Below are 18958 nucleotides of genomic sequence, written 5' to 3' on the forward strand. Positions count from 1 at the left end.
AAAATTAAAAAAAAAAAAAATGATGACGCAGATGATTTTTTATCACAGAATTACATATCATATAATTTTTTAAACAAAATCCGAGTCCATGAGCATTTAAGGGTTAACTAAATGCAAAAAGTCGACTTTTTCGTTTCAACTATAGAACCCTAAATGTAATATGAAAATTAATGAAAACTTAAATTTAAAACAAAAAATATATTTTGAAGTCCCTATAATTTAAACTAAACGATAAATTAAACATTTTTATGTTTATTTTAATAAAAATTGTGTTAATTTTTTTTTTGGCATCAGCTGTTTACACTTTGGCATTTTTTGCTCAAGTTTAAACCACGCTTAAACTAACAAACAAAATTAACTAATTGAGTACTCAAAAACAACTTTGAGGGTTTAATTTTAATTTGATAACTAATCCTTCACCTAAAGATTGGCCCTAAAAACTTTCAAATATTCAAATTAACAACAACAAAACTTACATATCATGACAACCAAATGGAGCATACGCATCCGGTTCATGTTTTAAAATTCTACAATACAGCGAACATATCTCTGTTGAATTCAACTCGCAACGTTGACCATCGAAATTATCCGGACACTCACACGATGGTTCACCATTGCTTTCGATTTTACAAACGCCTTCGTTGAAACAGTAGCCAGAACAACGATAAGCCTGACAGCGTTCGCCATAGAAACCACGTTGACAAGCACACTTGGGAAAAGAGGATGAGGAAATGGTGCAGGTACCATGTACACAATAATTATGACACTCGCTCGTTTCACAGCGTGCACCTTTGAAACCAATTTTACATATACAAATGCCACTTTGTGGTATATATTCACCACCGTTCAGACAATAGTCTGGCTTTGCTACAAGCTGCTCGGTGATGTTGCGTATGACTGTTGTTTGCGGGCTATTTAAAAGATGATGCTTGATTTTATTCACCACTCCCGAACAGTGTTGATCGTTTTGCAGCGTTGTCATGTAACGTGAACGTGACACAATGCCACTGGGTGTTTCGGTGAGTTTAAGAACAATTTGTGGTTTAGTGGTTTCTTCGTATTGTTCCTCCGTTTGATTTATCTTCTTGCTAGGCTGTTTAACGTGCGTCCATACCGCATTATGTCTGCGATCAGTCCAGAATATTAAATCTTTTGTTACCGCCAAATTGGAGGGTGTACTATCTAGACCCTTAACAATTATCTCACGATCGCTACCATCCAAACGGGCACTTTCAACAGTAAAATGCATGCCCTGTTGATCGACTACCCAAAATATACGATCCGACAATTGATCTACCACTATACCACGTGGTAAATAAAGATCTTTACTAACGATAACTTCACGATTGTCACCATTTAAGTCCATACGTTCTATGGAAGCATTATGGAAATTAGAATTTGTCCAATAGATCTTACGGCGGCAAATATCAACAGCTATGCCATCCGGCACCGATTCTTCGGTTGAAAAATCCAACAACGTTTTAGGAATATCGTTTTCCTGGGCATCGATAGAGATAAAATGAATTTTACGATTTAATTGATCAACCCAATAAACATTACGATTGAGCGGATCATAAGCTATACCAGTAATTATTTCTTTTTGCGTACGTTGCACTATTTTCTCAATAATATGTTGATCATTTTGTTCTGTGGGTATTTTGAGTGAGAATATGCTGCCATTATTATGCATACGATCGGCAAAATAAACAATTTCTTCGGTTTCATCAAAACCAATTGCCGATAACTGATCAAACTGATGTGCAGACGTGGTGATCTCTCGCCAATGTTCATCATAAAATACAATTTTTGTTTTGGCGGTTACAGCAAAATCTGCAATGATATAAGAAAATTCATTAGAAAGATACGCATTTTGCAAAAAAAAAAAAATTCTTGACATTCATTTCGTTGTTTGAATGTCAATGAAAGTGATATTGTGAAATTTCTAAATCACATGTGACTTATTACTAGTTATCAAATTAAAAGTATTTGATCGATACGATCACGTATTCATGTTTACATTAAGTTATCTAAAGGGTCTACAAATAAAATATTCTTGATTAATTTATGACAAATGTGGATTTTTCTGTTTAGTTTTTTTATTGATTTTTTTAATTGTGTAGACTGTTGATAGTGCAGGAATCTTGTTAAAAGAACTTAAATTGACTCCCTATTAATATTAATTTAAATCAATTATGCAGAGTTCAGCATAATTTAGATCATCAATTGAAGATGTAGATAGATAGATAGATAGATAGATAGATAGATAGATAGATAGATAGATAGATAGATAGATAGATAGATAGATAGATAGATAGATGGATAGATAGACAGATAGATAGATAGATAGATAGATAGATAGATAGATAGATAGATAGATAGATAGATAGATAGATAGATAGATAGATAGATAGATAGATAGATAGATAGATAGATAGATAGATAGATAGATAGATAGATATATTGATAGAATGATAGATTGATAGATAGATAGATAGATAGATAGATAGATAGATAGATAGATAGATAGATAGATAGATAGATAGATAGATAGATAGATAGATAGATAGATAGATAGATAGATAGATAGATAGATAGATAGATAGATAGATAGATAGATAGATAGTTAGATAGATAGATAGATAGATAGATAGATAGATAGATAGATAGATAGATAGATAGATAGATAGATAGATAGATAGATAGAGATATATTGATAGATTGATAGATTGATAGATTGATAGATAGATAGATAGATAGATAGATAGATAGATAGATAGATAGATAGATAGATAGATAGATAGATAGATAGATAGATAGATAGATAGATAGATAGATAGATAGATAGATAGATAGATAGATAGATAGATAGATAGATAGATAGATATATTGATAGATTGATAGATTGATAGATTGATAGATAGATAGATAGATAGATAGATAGATAGATAGATAGATAGATAGATAGATAGATAGATAGATAGATAGATAGATAGATATATTGATAGAATGATAGATTGATAGATTGATAGATTGATAGATAGATAGATAGATAGATAGATAGATAGATAGATAGATAGATAGATAGATAGATAGATAGATAGATAGATAGATAGATAGATAGATAGATAGATAGATAGATAGATAAATACAACAACAAGGTATAGAATACAAAAATCTACAAACTTCTGATCGATGTTACTGCTAGAATTATAGTAATTTTACCAAATAGTAATAACAAAAATCGCGGCAAATGCAACCTTTAAGAAACACATTTAAAATAACTAAATTAACTTAACAAAATGAAATCAAATACTCTATTAAATTTAATTCTATTCTTTTGCCCTAACCTATAAAAGTAAATCAGCAATTTTGGTCCTGGCCTAATTCTAAAATAATAAATCAGCAATTTTGATCCTGCCCCAGTTCTAACCATAAACGAAAATAACACTTCTTATTATTAGTGCATCAATATTTTTTTCAACACTTTAAACAATTACTGATTTAAATTGTAATTTTGCGTTAAAAAATTATTAGATAATTGTAAAAATATAAATATTCTTATCAAAGAACTTATAAAACATAGAATTCAATAATAATTATAAAATATACATTTACCAACAAGGTAAATGTATTTTTTTTTTTGCAAATTCTCGGAACTCATTTGTTTACAGAATTTTTTTAATCTACAAGTTCCAGGTCAAAATTAATGAACAAATTTATGAAATTCCTTTAGAAAAAGAACCGTGATATTTATTGACTTTTCATTTCAGATTAAAATAGATTATTAAGAATAAAAAAAATAACATTTCTGAGAACAACCAAAAGGTCTAGAGAACAAATAAACTAACAAAAAATAATAATTTAAATTAAGCGTTAAGGTCTAAATGTTGAAATTTTACAACGAGAAAAAAATAAATAAATTATTGAAGGCGTAAATAGTTTTTTTTATATTATTGAAATCATTATAAAGCGTAAAAATTATTTAAAAGTTAATTATAAATTTTTAATAACTTACAAATTGTCTCTCGCATCTATTTACATATTAAATTATTGTGAAAAAAATACTCGTTTGTTAATTTGTTTGCATACTTTTAACTTTTCTATATACATATTTATCATATAAACAATAATAATCTATGTGTGTGTGTGTGTGCACACTGCACACACACACACATAGTGACTAAAGCGATAAAACATCTTAAAAATCTTATCATATGATGAATGAAGAAAAATATAGAGAAAAATACGTCATTACTTTTTGCACTGGCCCCCACAAAATAAAAATAAATTAAATAAATAAAATACATATATGTTTATGTATGTATGCATTGAAATATTATGGAATTTTTGTCATGCCGTAAAAAAACTGAAAAAAAGTTTTTTAAAATATATTAAAATAAAATAAAAATTTGTTTTACTATAATATTTACAGTAAACCAAAATCAATTAAATAAGTTGTTGACTTAACCCTTTTTGCTAATATAGGGCATGTTGAAAGAATTCATCTATCAGTCGTTGTTTAAGACAAAATTATATAAATGAACTATAAAAACTAAACTCTAGACTATAGACTAAACTATAGACTAGACTATAGACTAGATAATAGATTAGACTATAGACCAGACTTTAGACCATGCTATAGACCAGACTTTAGACTAGACTATAGACTAGACTATAGACTAGACTATAGACTAGACTATAGACTAGACTATAGACTAGACTATAGACTAGACTATAGACTAGACTATAGACTAGACTATAGACTAGACTATAGACTAGACTATAGACTAGACTATAGACTAGACTATAGACTAGACTATAGACTAGACTATAGACTAGACTATAGACTAGACTATAGACTAGACTATAGACTAGACTATAGACTAGACTATAGACTAGACTATAGACTAGACTATAGACTAGACTATAGACTAGACTATAGACTAGACTATAGACTAGACTATAGACTAGACTATAGACTAGACTATAGACTAGACTATAGACTAGACTATAGACTAGACTATAGACTAGACTATAGACTAGACTATAGACTAGACTATAGACTAGACTATAGACTAGACTATAGACTAGACTATAGACTAGACTATAGACTAGACTATAGACTAGACTATAGACTAGACTGTAGACTAGACTGTAGACTAGACTGTAGACTAGACTATAGACTAGACTATCGACTAGACTATAGACTAGATTATAGACTAGACTATAGACTAGACTATAGACTAGACTATAGACTAGACTATAGACTAGATTATAGACTAGACTATAGACTAGACTATAGACTAGACTATAGACTCGAGATTAGTCACTTCACTATAGACTGGACTACATTTTAGTCTATAAACAAAATTTAAGAAAATGCTTAAGTACAGACTCAAAATCAGACTAAAGTCCAGAGTATAGACATTCGGTCTGGTATACAACAAAAATAGATTATAGGGCTCTGAGAGAAGTCAATATTTCCGTATAAACATACATATAGAATAGATATTTAGACAATTCAATTTCAGGCCCTCTTAAATTGGTCTTTGGAAAGGAAACAACCAAATCTCAGCGCAAAAAAACTAAAAAGGGTTAAGGAATGTTTTTATTTATATCATTAAACAAATAAATCTTTTCATTTGGAAATGATTCGTGTTTGCAAACAGATGTTTTAATTTCAATGCATTTAAATATATTACGAATACAGGTGAATACAACAAGTTTCTCGAAAAAAATATTCATATAAAAAAAAATAAAAGATTTAAACTAAATTTTTTCACATTGCGGAAATATCATTACCTATATAAGTATAAACACTCGTACTAAATCTTAATAAAGTTCCGTAAAGTTTGAAAAAAAAACAACAACAACAAATATATATAAATATTGTTATATTGTTGTGATTATTTAAAACAATGAAAAAAGACTACTTAATAAATTGTTACAGTGATAAATAGTAGATGTAGGGAAACTGAAACAACTTTCACTTTAGAGTGTTTTTTTTTTTGGTTTTGTTATTAAAGTTCCTTAAAAAAAGATTTTAAATAACCTTCTAAAATGTTAATAACTTTTTTATACTAAAATGAATAATACAATTAGGAATTAGATTGGTAAATATATAGTTTATTTAAAATTTTTAATAATAATTATTAATAAACCATTATGTATAGTATTTGTCAAGTAATTAACTGCTTAAAACGAATTGCTTTTAAAAAGGTTTTAATTTAGATTATTTAATTACAAAATTATTACTATATTAGCCTTATTATGATATTTAAAAGTATTTCATCATTAACCAACCTATCTTGCATATTTACCATGCCTGGAAAATGTACTTTGAAGAATGATTTTAAATTATCTTTGAGTGTTGTAAAGTTTCGAAAATAGGAATTTTTTTTATCTGCTCTTCATTGCCAAAGTAATTTTACGTTATTAGCGTTATGAAATCTATATAACAAACAACCCTAGTAAATCTTGCAAATATAGCAAATTCAGGTCTAGTAAAAAGTACTGTCAGGAATGATTTTAGATTATGTTTTAAATACTGTAAAGTTTACTTTTAAATCTACTATTTAAGATCAAAGTAATTTAACAATTTTATAAGCGGTATACAATCTGCCCTAGCAAACGTTGCAAACCCCAAAAAATCTAAGAAAACTAGTCGAAACTTTAATAAAAAAATGGATTTAGATAATTTATTTATTGACATATATTTTAGCCTTAGAGTAAGATATCTAACAGAAGTTAAAACTTTATTTAAAAGCCTGCAGATTGGGCTTTCAGATGATATAACAAATTTTACAAATAAAGGTGTTTTCGGTTTGATCTGGGTTATTAGTTATAACTAACAACAAATAACTACTTTGTAAATACAAAGAAAAAAACTTAAGTTTTAAGTTTTAAGGTTAAAACACATTTATTTTTGATAAATACAACAAAAAACATACAAAAATGTATATATTGACGGGCATGACCGACCCTATGAAAGCCTACATCGGTATATTTAAAATGTGGATATTTTTTAATTTGTTCTTTTACCTTAATTCTGTAATATTTTTACTTTTTGTTGACAAAGAAAGGGATTTTTTAAAAGAAGGGGTTATATGGGGGAAACGGTAAATATGGACCTATGAATTTACGTCTACATGAAATTTATTTATGCAGAATTTTATCGCGTTATTAATCCTAACAAAAAAGGAACTTCCAAGGAAGCCCACAAGAAGTAGAACCCAGCAAAAAAGAACTTACAAAGAAGCGAAAAAGGTAGTATTTATTCCATGAAAGTACTGAAAAAGATCTGAAATAGTGAGTGTTCTTTTTATTAAAAAAAATTAACTGTATTTGAAGTCATTCCCAGGAAGTAATTTTTATGTTATTTTTTAGGAAGTGAAATTGTAGTATTAGAGAATACAAATAATTTGACTTAAATAATATTAACATTAATAAATATCAATCAACTCCAATACAAAAAATATAGCTTCAATACTAAACAAATTTGGATTCTTTTCGCTTCTTTGGAAGTCAATAAACATCACTTCCACAGAAGGTAAATAAATTCATTTAGTGCCACTTTTGAAGCAGTGATAAATGTTATTCTTTTGGAAGTACTTTGTTTTATTTTTACTGGAAGAAAATAAATGAAGCCCAATCATTACGAAAACGCCAGTATAAATCTTTTATAAAACTAAGTTCTGCCGATTTTTGTTAAGATGCTAAAACTTGTAAGATCATTCTTAATTCAAAAGCCCTCTGCGGAAGGTATGGTTGTTTTATGCCTTAGTCCTTGTGCCAAATATCAACAAATTATAGTGAACATTTCTTACAAGTTTTACATACGGACGAACATAGCTTAATAGACTCAGAAAGAGATTGTGAGCCGTTTAAGGGTGTTACGGACATCAAAACAAACGCATAAGACCCTCCCCACTATAGTAGGGTATAATAAACAAAAGTGTTTTTTAAAGAAACAAAAAAAATAAATATTAATTATTTTAATGCATTGCTGTCACTTTAACAGCAATTATAAAAAAAATTAAAAACTAAACATAATTTGTTTATAAACAATTTTGTAGGTCAAAATGTTATTGACTTTAAGACAAAAAAAACTATTGACTCTGTATTTGTCTGGTTGTTATTAACCCTAATAAAACCCGTATCAATTTCTACGCACTCTGACGAATCAGCTGATTTGTATTTTTCATACAAAAACTCCGATAGACAACAGCTTAATGCTTATTAGATTCGTTAGATTCTTCGTTCCGTTCCGTGATGAATCATAAAATATGTTTTTGCCTTACGGAAACCTGTGTAAAGGCTCAGTTAGTCTCTACGTTCCGTTCCGTGATGAATCAGCTGATTCGTATTTGGCTTACGAAAACCTGTGTAAGTCGTTAGTTTGGCCGTAACGTTGAAGTTGCATTGCGGATGAACCTGTAGAAACTAGAATTCAATCCGCAACGTTAAGTGACAGCTATAAACAGCTGACATAAAATACAAAAAAGATGTAAACAAGAAAACAACAGTGATATTAATGTTTTAAAAATAATGTACATCCAAAAAATTTTAATTACTACGATTAATTGAAATAATTTAAAATTAAACATTAAAATTAATGTACTTCTTATACGCTGCTACGTTCTTACGTATAAACTAACTACACATAAACAGTCAACGGAACGTCACAGAACGGAAACGTTACGGAACTTTCAAACTAACTGAACCTTAAGTCTTTACTTCGACCTTAAGGTTGCGATTTACTTTTTGTATGAAAAACACAAATCAACTGATCCGTCATGAAACGGAACGTAGAAACTAAGTGAGTCTTAACACAGGTTGCCGTAAGGCAAAAAAAGCAATCATCACGGAACGTAGAAACTAACTGAGCTTTTAATAATATTCTAAGCAAAAATGTGAAAGTTATCCCTGGTTTCACAAAGGTTAATCAAATAAATACAAACTTAGAGTTTGTTTGTAGTAATTTATCTGTTACTTTATGAGCCCGTTAAAAGTTTTTTTTAAATAAATTTTAACCTTCTTGTATTTAAAACGAAACAATTATTTTTTTATGTTATTTATTTAATTGGGATATAATAAAATAGAAATAAACACGTCTTAATAAACCAAACTGGTAAAAAAAAATAGTTTGTTTTTTGTTTAAAATATGTTTTTGTGCTTTTTCGATTACATTGACCTCATGTTTATGTGTGAGTGTGTTATTTTACTATTAAGGTCAATGAATTATTGATGCGTAAAATGTTGGCAAAAATTATAAATATTTAACTAGTTTTACACAAAAAAAATAGATTAAAATATTTTAAAGGTAATAAAAAGAAATTAATAACAATTATTTTAATAGAAAAATATTAATAACTTAATTATTTTATTGATTTTCTTAAAACAATATTATAATTGTATTACAATTTTATCATATACAGAAATTTTTACGTAATTATTTTTTTTTTTTTTTCTCATAAAAAAAGTAATTAACAGTTTTTATTTGCAAAAAAAGTACCATAACAAGTTTTTTGATTATTCACAAATACAGTACACGTTTTTAAAAAGAAGTATATTTTGAGTTTTTTTTTTAATAAAATTGAAAAGCGTCATTTGAAATTGAAAATAACGCCACAATAATATGACGCACGCTTGAAAAATAAACTAGAAATTAAGAAAAAAGATTGGATTACAATTAATTAGAGTTATCTGATCACTTCCAAAAAAAAATATGAAAATCTGATCACTTTTCTACAAAAAAAAAGATTATTGTAAACTTATCTATTTTCCCTTTAGGAAAAGGTGATCAGTTCCTAATCACAATTTTCTTAAATAAAAGTGAGTCCTTAAGAAAATTTATCAGTTTCATATTTTAGAAAGTGATCTTTTTTCTACAGAAAAAGATGATCAGAAAGTGTTGACTTCTCTAGAGAAAAATATGATCAGAATGTGATCACTTCCCTGAATGAAAATATTATCAAATACTCACACTTTTCTATAGCAATAGATGATCAAATATAAGGTGATCAAATATGAAAAAGAGACTGATCATATTTTTATAGACAAATATGAACAGAGACTGATGACATTTCTATAGGAATATATGATCAGAACTTATCTCTTTTCCCAGAAAAAGATTATAAGAAATTGAAAAAAATTGTTTAGAACAAATCATTTATCTATATGAAAATATGATCAAATACTCACCAAGATTATCAGAAACTGATAATGTTTTTTTATTTAAATAATTTCATTAGAAAAGGATAATCAGAAACTCGCCATTCTTCTATAGAAAAATATGAAAAAAACTTAAAGTTTTTCGTTACGAAAGTAGTGATCATTATCTGATCGCTATAGGAAAATATGATTAGAAACTGAAACTTTTATCAGAAAATTAGCTTCTGAAGGAGACGAATTTCAGAAACTAACCACTTTTCCATACGAAAAGTTGATCAGAAACTAATCTCTATCCTAAATGAAAATATTATTAGAAACTGAAATTTTTACATTAGAAAATTTGATTCTGAAGGAGACGAATTTCAGAATATCACAACTTTTTCATAGGGAAATATGATCAAAAACTTAACACTTTCCGTTACGAAAACATGATTAGAAACTGATAACTTTTTTCACCACTTTTTTAGAAGATCAGAATAATTTGTCTTTATGAAATTAACTTCTTAAGGAAAAAAGTTTCAGAAACTCACCACTTTTCTATAGAAAAAGGGGATCAGAAATTCATCACTTTTCTAGATGATCAGAAATCACATTTCTATAGGAAAATATGAACAGAAAAGATGATCGGAAACTGATAGTTTTTCTTTAAGAAAATTGTGCCAGAATCTGATCTCTTTTCTATGGGAAACATAACCTGTAGAAGAAAAGTTATAAAAACCTCAAAAGAAGGTCATAAAAGCTTTTCTGTAGAAAAAGTCTTATTTGAAATCTGTTCACATTTCTGTAGGTGAAAAATGATAAAAATCTCAAAATTTTCTATGGGAAGAAGTTGATAAAGAAAAAAAAAACTGATAGGAATCTGATCACTTTTCTATAGGAGAAATACAGGTTAGGATCTGTTCTATAAGAAATAAAACTAATAGAAAAACTTTTCTATAATAAAATATAGATCAAAAACTATTCACTTTTCTATATATCCCATTTTAAATTTAGTGTAATGAAATAATAAACAAATATGAATGTATAGTCGATTTTATTCAAGAGGACTCATAGGTGAGTAGGCGTAAATATGGGCTAGGATCAAATGTGGTCTGATCATCGTTTAGACTTATATGAAATTAAGTTTTGCTTATTTTTTTGACATAATATAAAATTTAATATTATTATAAGTCCAAAACCCTTATTCAGGGGGTACGATTGTATGGAGGCTAAGCGAAATAATGAACCGATTTTAACCATTTTGTGTGAAATTTCATTAAATTATCTTAAAGTTTGGGACCTGTAGCGAACGCATGCACTTTACATGATCACACAAACGGGCATAGCTAAATCAAATCAGAAAGTAATTCTGTGCCGATTTCTATACTTTAAGGTGAGTATAGGATGTATACTATATATTCTTTACTATTCGAAAACCGCAAACTCCTATGAACATTAAAGATAACTACAAGAACCAATTTCAACAAATTATTACTAAAAAAGAATTCAATGGTGCCATGGGGACTTTAACAAAAAATCACTTTAAACAATTGAATTTCACATGTGCATATAACAACTGATAACAAACATTTTAAGATGATTATAACTTGCTGCAACGAATCTTTTAACACACTTCATTTAATTTTTTTTTAGCAGTGCAATTAATTATAAATATAAATTAGCAACATAGGAAAATGTTTCGAATCAAGACTTTAGATCATAAATTAGTCAAGTATATAGTAGAATCCATCTAATAAATCTTAAAGTATTCTAAAGACGATTTCATAGGCTAGTCCATAAACTAAACAGCTGTTTAAATTTTTTGTATGTGATTACATACAAATACATCCCTGACCTAAAGCACAGGGTATACAGAGATATCACGAGCAAAAAGCTATTTCCCTCTCTTTCGCACAAAACGAATTCAATGTTTTTTTTAGCTGTATTTTATATACCTCTTCTTACCAAACAATTTCATAATCAAACAAAAGCTGATTTTAGACTTTTTCAAATGTCAAAAGTGACATCTCTGTATACTTTGTGCCTAAAGCGACCTGCTTGTTTTTTTAATCATTTCAAAAAATGAAGACAGCCATACGACTGTCAAATTTTCCATCCTTCTCTCAATGTGTGATGGTTTTATTACATATTGCGTTTAGACGATCCCATCCGTACTCATCTACACAAAATTTTGAAAGATCATATTACTTATGTGATCGTGTAAAGTCGGCTTAATCAATCTCATCTCCTATCAATAAAAGTATTTTTTTTTTGTTCAGATAAATAATCAGATTCTGATCACTACTTTTTTATTATAAGTGATTAGATTCTTATTTTTTTCCAAAGATTCTAAAGAAAAGTAATATGATTCTGAAGCCCTCTTTCAGTATAGAAAAGTCATCAGAAGTTATCAAATTCTGATCTCTTATCTATAGAAAAAATACGAATCAGCTACTCCCTCTATCCTCCTTCCCACAAAATATTTTTCTAGTTCCAACACAATGCTGCGCATAAGCAGGGGTGATCAGAATCTCATCTCTTATATGTAGGAAAAAGGGGTTTTATAGTTCAAACAAATGATCAGATTTTTATCACTTTTTTCTATTGATAAGAGATTTGTATCTTTTTCCTATAGAAAAATCATCAGATTTTGGCAATCTTTTTGTATAGAAAGACATCAGTTTCTGTTTATAGAATTAATGCTTTTCTAACAATGATACTAGACTTCAATTGCAAAAGGGATCTGATTCTGAACACTCTTTTTCTATAGAAAAGTCATCAGATTCTGGTAATGTTTTTGTATAGAAATAGATAAGTTTCTTTTCATATAATTAATACTTTTCTAACAATAATACCAGACAACAATGGCAAAACATTTTCTACATTTTCTGACAAAGCTTTGAGAAGTTTTAAAATCTAATCACAGAAAAAAAACTTTCCCAACTCCAAAAATAACGGAAGTTGTTGCAAAACTATGAATTATTTATGCTCTGGCTAGAACTTAACATGAAAGAAAATCTTAATAATTTATGTATTAGATGACAAACAAGTTTTTTTATGATAAATAAATATAGTGTCCCCATGTCAACTTTTTTTATGTTAATGTTATGCTAAAAATAAATTTCAGCCGTTTAAAATATAAAAAACCAATCGAAAATGTTACAAATTTTTAGTGTACGGTATGCATTCAATTCATTATATACTACAATGTCTGGATATTGCAAAGCATTAGCACATGGTCTACGTGACCAAACAAATAGCGATAATGGCGATGAATGGATTTTACTACCACCACCGGCCGGCTGTTAGTTAAAGTATTAGATACAAATGCGCAAACTTTAGAAAATAAAAAAGAAAAATAAAAGAAATTGAAAACAAAACAAAATAAAAAATAAGTTTACAAGTTTCAAATGTCGAAGAGCGCAATAGTAAGCAAAATTTGTGTTTGTCATATATGTACAAAGGTTTATTTTTTAATAAATAAAAAGATTTTGCTTGTAATTGTTTATATTATTTTAAATGTATGCTTCTGAACTGATTGTTATCTGTTTATGTTTGTCTGATAGCATACGCCTGAGTATAAAACTTTAAAAGTCTGTACAAAAATAGAAATAGAGGCCAAACTTAAGAACGCGTTTAGCTAGTAAATATATAAAATACTAAATTCAAAACCTCTATTAAAATGTTTATTGCCAAACATTCAAGCTATTTTTCAAAATAACTACCAAGATTTTTTAAATTTACAAAATAGGCGGGAAAAATAGAGTTAATTATTAAACGTTCATTCAATTAAAAACGTGTTTTGAATTGTTTGTAACATACATAGAACATTTTGCATTACAACTGAAAAGGGTGAATAACCGGAAAAACGTGTTATTTCAATTGTTTAATAATATTATGTGTGTAATTAGGATTTTAAATGTTTAAATATTTAAAACGCACAAAGTCTCATTCGTACTATTGGAATAGACTTTCTGACGTATATAATACAAATTTCAGGCATATTTTTTGGGAATATGACTAGATTTTTAGTTTTTTTTTTTTTTAAGAAAAACAATCGTAATAGAAATAGTTTCATATATATATATAATGTTTCCCGGAGAGTTTCTAAATCTATTTAAAAATACTGAATAAAAAGAAATTTATTAAATTTTTTTCGTTATCGATGTATACTTAAATTGTATATTATAATTCTGGTTATTTCAGTGTTTTTCATATTGACATTTGAACTAATTTATAATACAATACTTAATTATATTGGGTAATTGATAAAGAACTCTATAAATATATGTATATTTATATTTTTACAGATAATAAAGTCTTAAATTATTGAATATGTCTATAAAAATGCATTAGTACAATGTCAAACAATTCAAAATTTTTTTATAACATAGATCATGAACGCAAGTTTATTGTCAAAAAAAAAATTCTTTTAAAAAAACACGTAGACTAAAAAAACTTTAGTTATTAAAATATACAATACATATAATGTAGTTAATTGATATTTAAAATCCCTATTTATTAAAATTGTCTGATGAATAACTTTTAAATTTATTTATAACAAAAATTAGTCTGAAATTGAAATATGAAAACAATTAAAACTTTAAGCTAAAATATAATATATGTTGATAACATGCTATACCTAAAGGCGTAATAACTATTGATATTACTGATAAGACCTATGACAAATATAGTAGAGAATTTGCGACAAAAAATATTTCGATTAGAACTAGTTATAGAAAGAAATTAGAAAGCAAACTAAATTATAACCGGGGCAAGGATTTCTATGCAAATGCAGGTTTGTAGTCAGTAACTCAAAATAACTTTAAACTAGTTTTCTTTTCGAATCAAAGAATTTGCTACAAAATGGCATCGATTTGTTGTTGCATATTTTGTTATAAATAAATGCATAAATTGCATATTTTGCTTTAAAATGCATATATTTGCATATTTCTAACATTTTTATAGCATATGTTGCATATTTTTTTATTTTTTCCAAAACAAACTGTTTTGTTTTCTCTGTGTATAAAAAAAAGATAACTTGATGATCTCTCACGTCCATAATTCTCTTCAAAACGATTACCAAACAATAAAATTCAGAAGAAATATAATTTATACAAAAATACATTTATTCACCTAAATTTAGAATTGCTATCTCTTTTCACTTTCAGAAATTAAATATATACTATTAAAAGTTGTTTCTTAGTCTTTAAATTTGTCCTTCTTGGGGTCGTGGTTCCGTTAAAGTGGTATTATAGTACATAAAGCAGTCCTTAAAATCCTGTATATTTGTTGTCAAAAACTTAAGATCTGAATATCTATAAAGAAATATTTTTTTGGTGCATATTTATCACATTTTTACTCGTGTAATAGAGCAATTGGTAATTGGCTCATACTATTGTGCACTTGTGTGGTGAAAGTCTGTACAAAAGGACTCACACCGTAAAAGTGAAAAAGGAAATCCTTCGAACATCAGCATTGTTGATAACGGCGCCCTTCGCACCACCCCATTAAAGTCTCCTTTAGTCATGATGGCTACCTATTGATCTAGTGGCTCAAGAGTTTGCCCTTAACGCGGCCATTAGACTCAATACAATTGGTATGTGGCATATGATTCAGTCAGGTCACTCTACCATTCTCAATTGGAGAGATCCATGACAATATCGACTATCGACATCGCCAAACCGTCTTTTTATAGAAGCTTTTCAGAGAATATCAGCCATAAAACGGGCAGCAAATTGTCTCAGGTTTTATCGAATATACGGTGCTAATATTCGAATTTATACCGACAGTCAGGCAGCCCTTAAGGTTCTAAGTGGTGTCTACACGACATCAAACATAGTCTTAGAATGCCGGACATCCCTTAACGAGATGGCGAAACACTCCAAAATAACACTGTATTAGATTCCAGGATATCAACAAATTCCTTATAATACCATCGCGGACTCTGTTGCCAAGTTAGGTTCCTCCCGCGCAAGAGAGCATACCTCAATGCGGCCATTAGACTCAATACAATTGGTATGTGGCATATGATTCAGTCGGGTCACTCTACCATTCTCAATTGTCTAGGAGAGATCCCTGAGAAAATCGACTTTTGCATCGCCAAACCGTCTAAACCCTTATACCGCTTTCAATCTGAAAACGCTAGATACGTGAAAACCTATATGAGCTTTCGCAATGCAGATGGACGAATGAGGCCACCTGTAGACAGGCAAAGATCATGTGAAAATCTTACAACCCACAGAGATTCCAAACCCTTTTCTATATTGCGAGAGTTAATCTACGGAACTTAACGGCAGTGGTAACTGGCTACTGGCCTTTCGGACTTCATGCAAAAAGACTGAACTTACTCAGTAATGACTTCTGCAGGAGCTATCAGAATGAAGAGGAAAAAGAGGGGTCTGCTAGGCAGCTATTTTCTGCATGACTTATCGGATCTATCGGAGGTCAATATCCGAAAGATAATGGTATCACAAAGGGATCAAAGTCGATTTTTCGACTTTAAATATTGTATAAATAGTCGACTTTTTCCGACTTTTCAACTTTTCCGACTTTTCGACAATTTTCGACTTTTTCCGACAATTTCGACTTTTTCTGACTTTTCGACTATTTTCAACTTTTTCAGATTTTTTTCGACTTCTTTGGACTTTTTTCGACTTTATCAGACTTTTCGACTTTTATTTACAAAGTCGACTTTTCGACTTTTTTCATAGACGATAGTTGAGTTATCGACTTTTTTGGAATAAAGTAGGCGACTTCGACTTTTCGACTTTTTTTACAAAAAGTCGATTGTTCGATTATTCGAAAGTCGATTTATAGAACCCTAGTTATAACATTAAAACGTAAAGGTACAAAATTAAAACAACAATAACATTTAAATAAAGCACTCCTCTCAAACTCGATAAAAGAAATTACACTAAAACAACATAATATTGGCAACACTTTCTCACAACAACATGGAACTATTAACATCTCTGTTGCAAAACATACAACTGTTATATTGAAAAATAACACGAGGACCAATGTGCTTAATTTAAAGCGGTGATAAATGCAAAACAAAAACAACAAAATTGTTATTGTTGCTTTTCCAAAAATATATATTTTTTAAATCTAACTAATTAATATTTTTTATGCTGAAAGAAACAATACACAAAACGTATGCAAAAAATACCTTGCACGACGACGATTACTACGTATTTTTGTACGTCTGTCCATCCGTCAGACTGCTGGTGTTGTAGTATATATGGGGTGTTATTGTGGTTGTTTTTTTTTTTTTTCATTTATTTTTTCGCTTTTTTTATCAATCACAAGTGACTTTGACAAAATTTTGTTTTTTTGCCTTAGAACTTTAAAAAAAATTAGTATATCTAATATAAACAGATTTGATTACATAAGATAATAAGTTAAAATTGTTTGGTAGCAGTTTATTTAGCTATAAAAGTAAATAAATTCAGATGAATATAGAAAGAATATGTATGAAAAACTCTCACATGAGCTTTTAGTTTGTATGTCAGCAGACCTTTTAGGCAAATGAATCTTATTTGATTATTAAACATTTTTTAGAAAAAAAAACTTGAATTAAACAATTTAAATTTAGAGTTAAACATTAAAATATATATACATATATTCCAAATTTGTTTACATCAGTAATTATTAAATAATATTATACCCTAAACATTTGTTGTCATAATGTGATTGTATAATAGCAGCGGCGGAAAAAAAAACAACAATAAGAAAGAAAAGCAAAATGTTGGAAAGTGTCTTAAAATCTACTTACCCCACAGACACTGTGCATAGTGTGCATAAAGAATCATTAAAAATATAGAAAATTTCAACATTTTTAACATAATTACTGGATTTTATATACACGTTTAAACATTTACTTCAATTTGCTTTTAATTCTTTTCTTATATTTTGCTTTATTTTTCAAGCAAAATTTACACTTTGCTTTTTTTTAATTTAAAATATATACAAAAATTTCTTTTCACTTCTCTTTCACTTTATTATACATAAATTAATTTACACTAAAATGACCTTTATATTTTATTTTTATAATTTTGTTGTTTTATTTTTTTTTAATATTTGAGCGAATGATATCCGTTCGTATTTTTATTTACTTTTACCATGCGGCACGTTGGTTAATTAATGGTTAACTTTAACAAATTTTTCTTATTTAACGACTAAATATGGTATATTAAAATGCCTAAACAATGTAGGAATCAAACACACGAAACGAACCTGACGAGTTTATATCAATCACTACCAACCTCAAAATAAATTTTACCATCACACTTAAAAAACAGCTGATACATATTTGTAAAATTTTTGTTTAAGTCAGACATGGTAACATAAATTTTTAAAAGGGTACAAATTCCAAAAAAAAATAGTACTTTTCTCTAACAACTAGTCTAAGTAATATTTGTTTCACCAGTTTTTATTAGCTTTTTTGCATTAGTCTAGTTATTTGTTAAGTTTTTTTTAGCTAATATTTTTAATTTAAAAACAAAAACAAGGATTTAATATTTTTTTGACAAGAAAAAAACTGCCGCACAAGTACAATAGTACTGAATTTTTCATCACTGGTTAAAACTGATTAACTAAACAGTTTGAGAGTCATTGGAAAATGTCTAACTGACAAGTGTTGATAACAGCGAAAGAAAAATGAACGTTATTTTCTAGATTCAGTGTGATTACAGAAAACTTTTACAGCTATAATAAATCGAATAACATTAAGTTTAATGTTATGTTAATAACGTTGCAATTGCATGTTAATATCTTCGAGGTTTTCTAAATATTTGCTTATTTA

The 18958-nt window shown here is 28.2% G+C and overlaps 1 protein-coding gene across 1 annotated transcript in view; it reads right to left on the reverse strand.

The window, feature by feature from the left end:
• Positions 1 to 18426, reverse strand: part of LOC111688764 (protein cueball) — a 22323-nt gene extending 3897 nt beyond the window's left edge. The window contains exons 1-2 of the mRNA XM_023451275.2: positions 17930 to 18426; positions 477 to 1830 (exon numbers count right to left, since the gene is read on the reverse strand). Coding sequence (XP_023307043.2) covers positions 477 to 1830; positions 17930 to 17999 — 1424 coding nt within the window. The 5' untranslated portion in view covers positions 18000 to 18426. The remainder of the gene's footprint in view (positions 1 to 476; positions 1831 to 17929) is intronic.
• Between the last annotated feature and the right edge of the window lie 532 nt (positions 18427 to 18958).

Source organism: Lucilia cuprina, chromosome 5 (assembly GCF_022045245.1).
Source record: "Lucilia cuprina isolate Lc7/37 chromosome 5, ASM2204524v1, whole genome shotgun sequence".
NCBI classification, from domain to species: domain Eukaryota; kingdom Metazoa; phylum Arthropoda; class Insecta; order Diptera; family Calliphoridae; genus Lucilia; species Lucilia cuprina.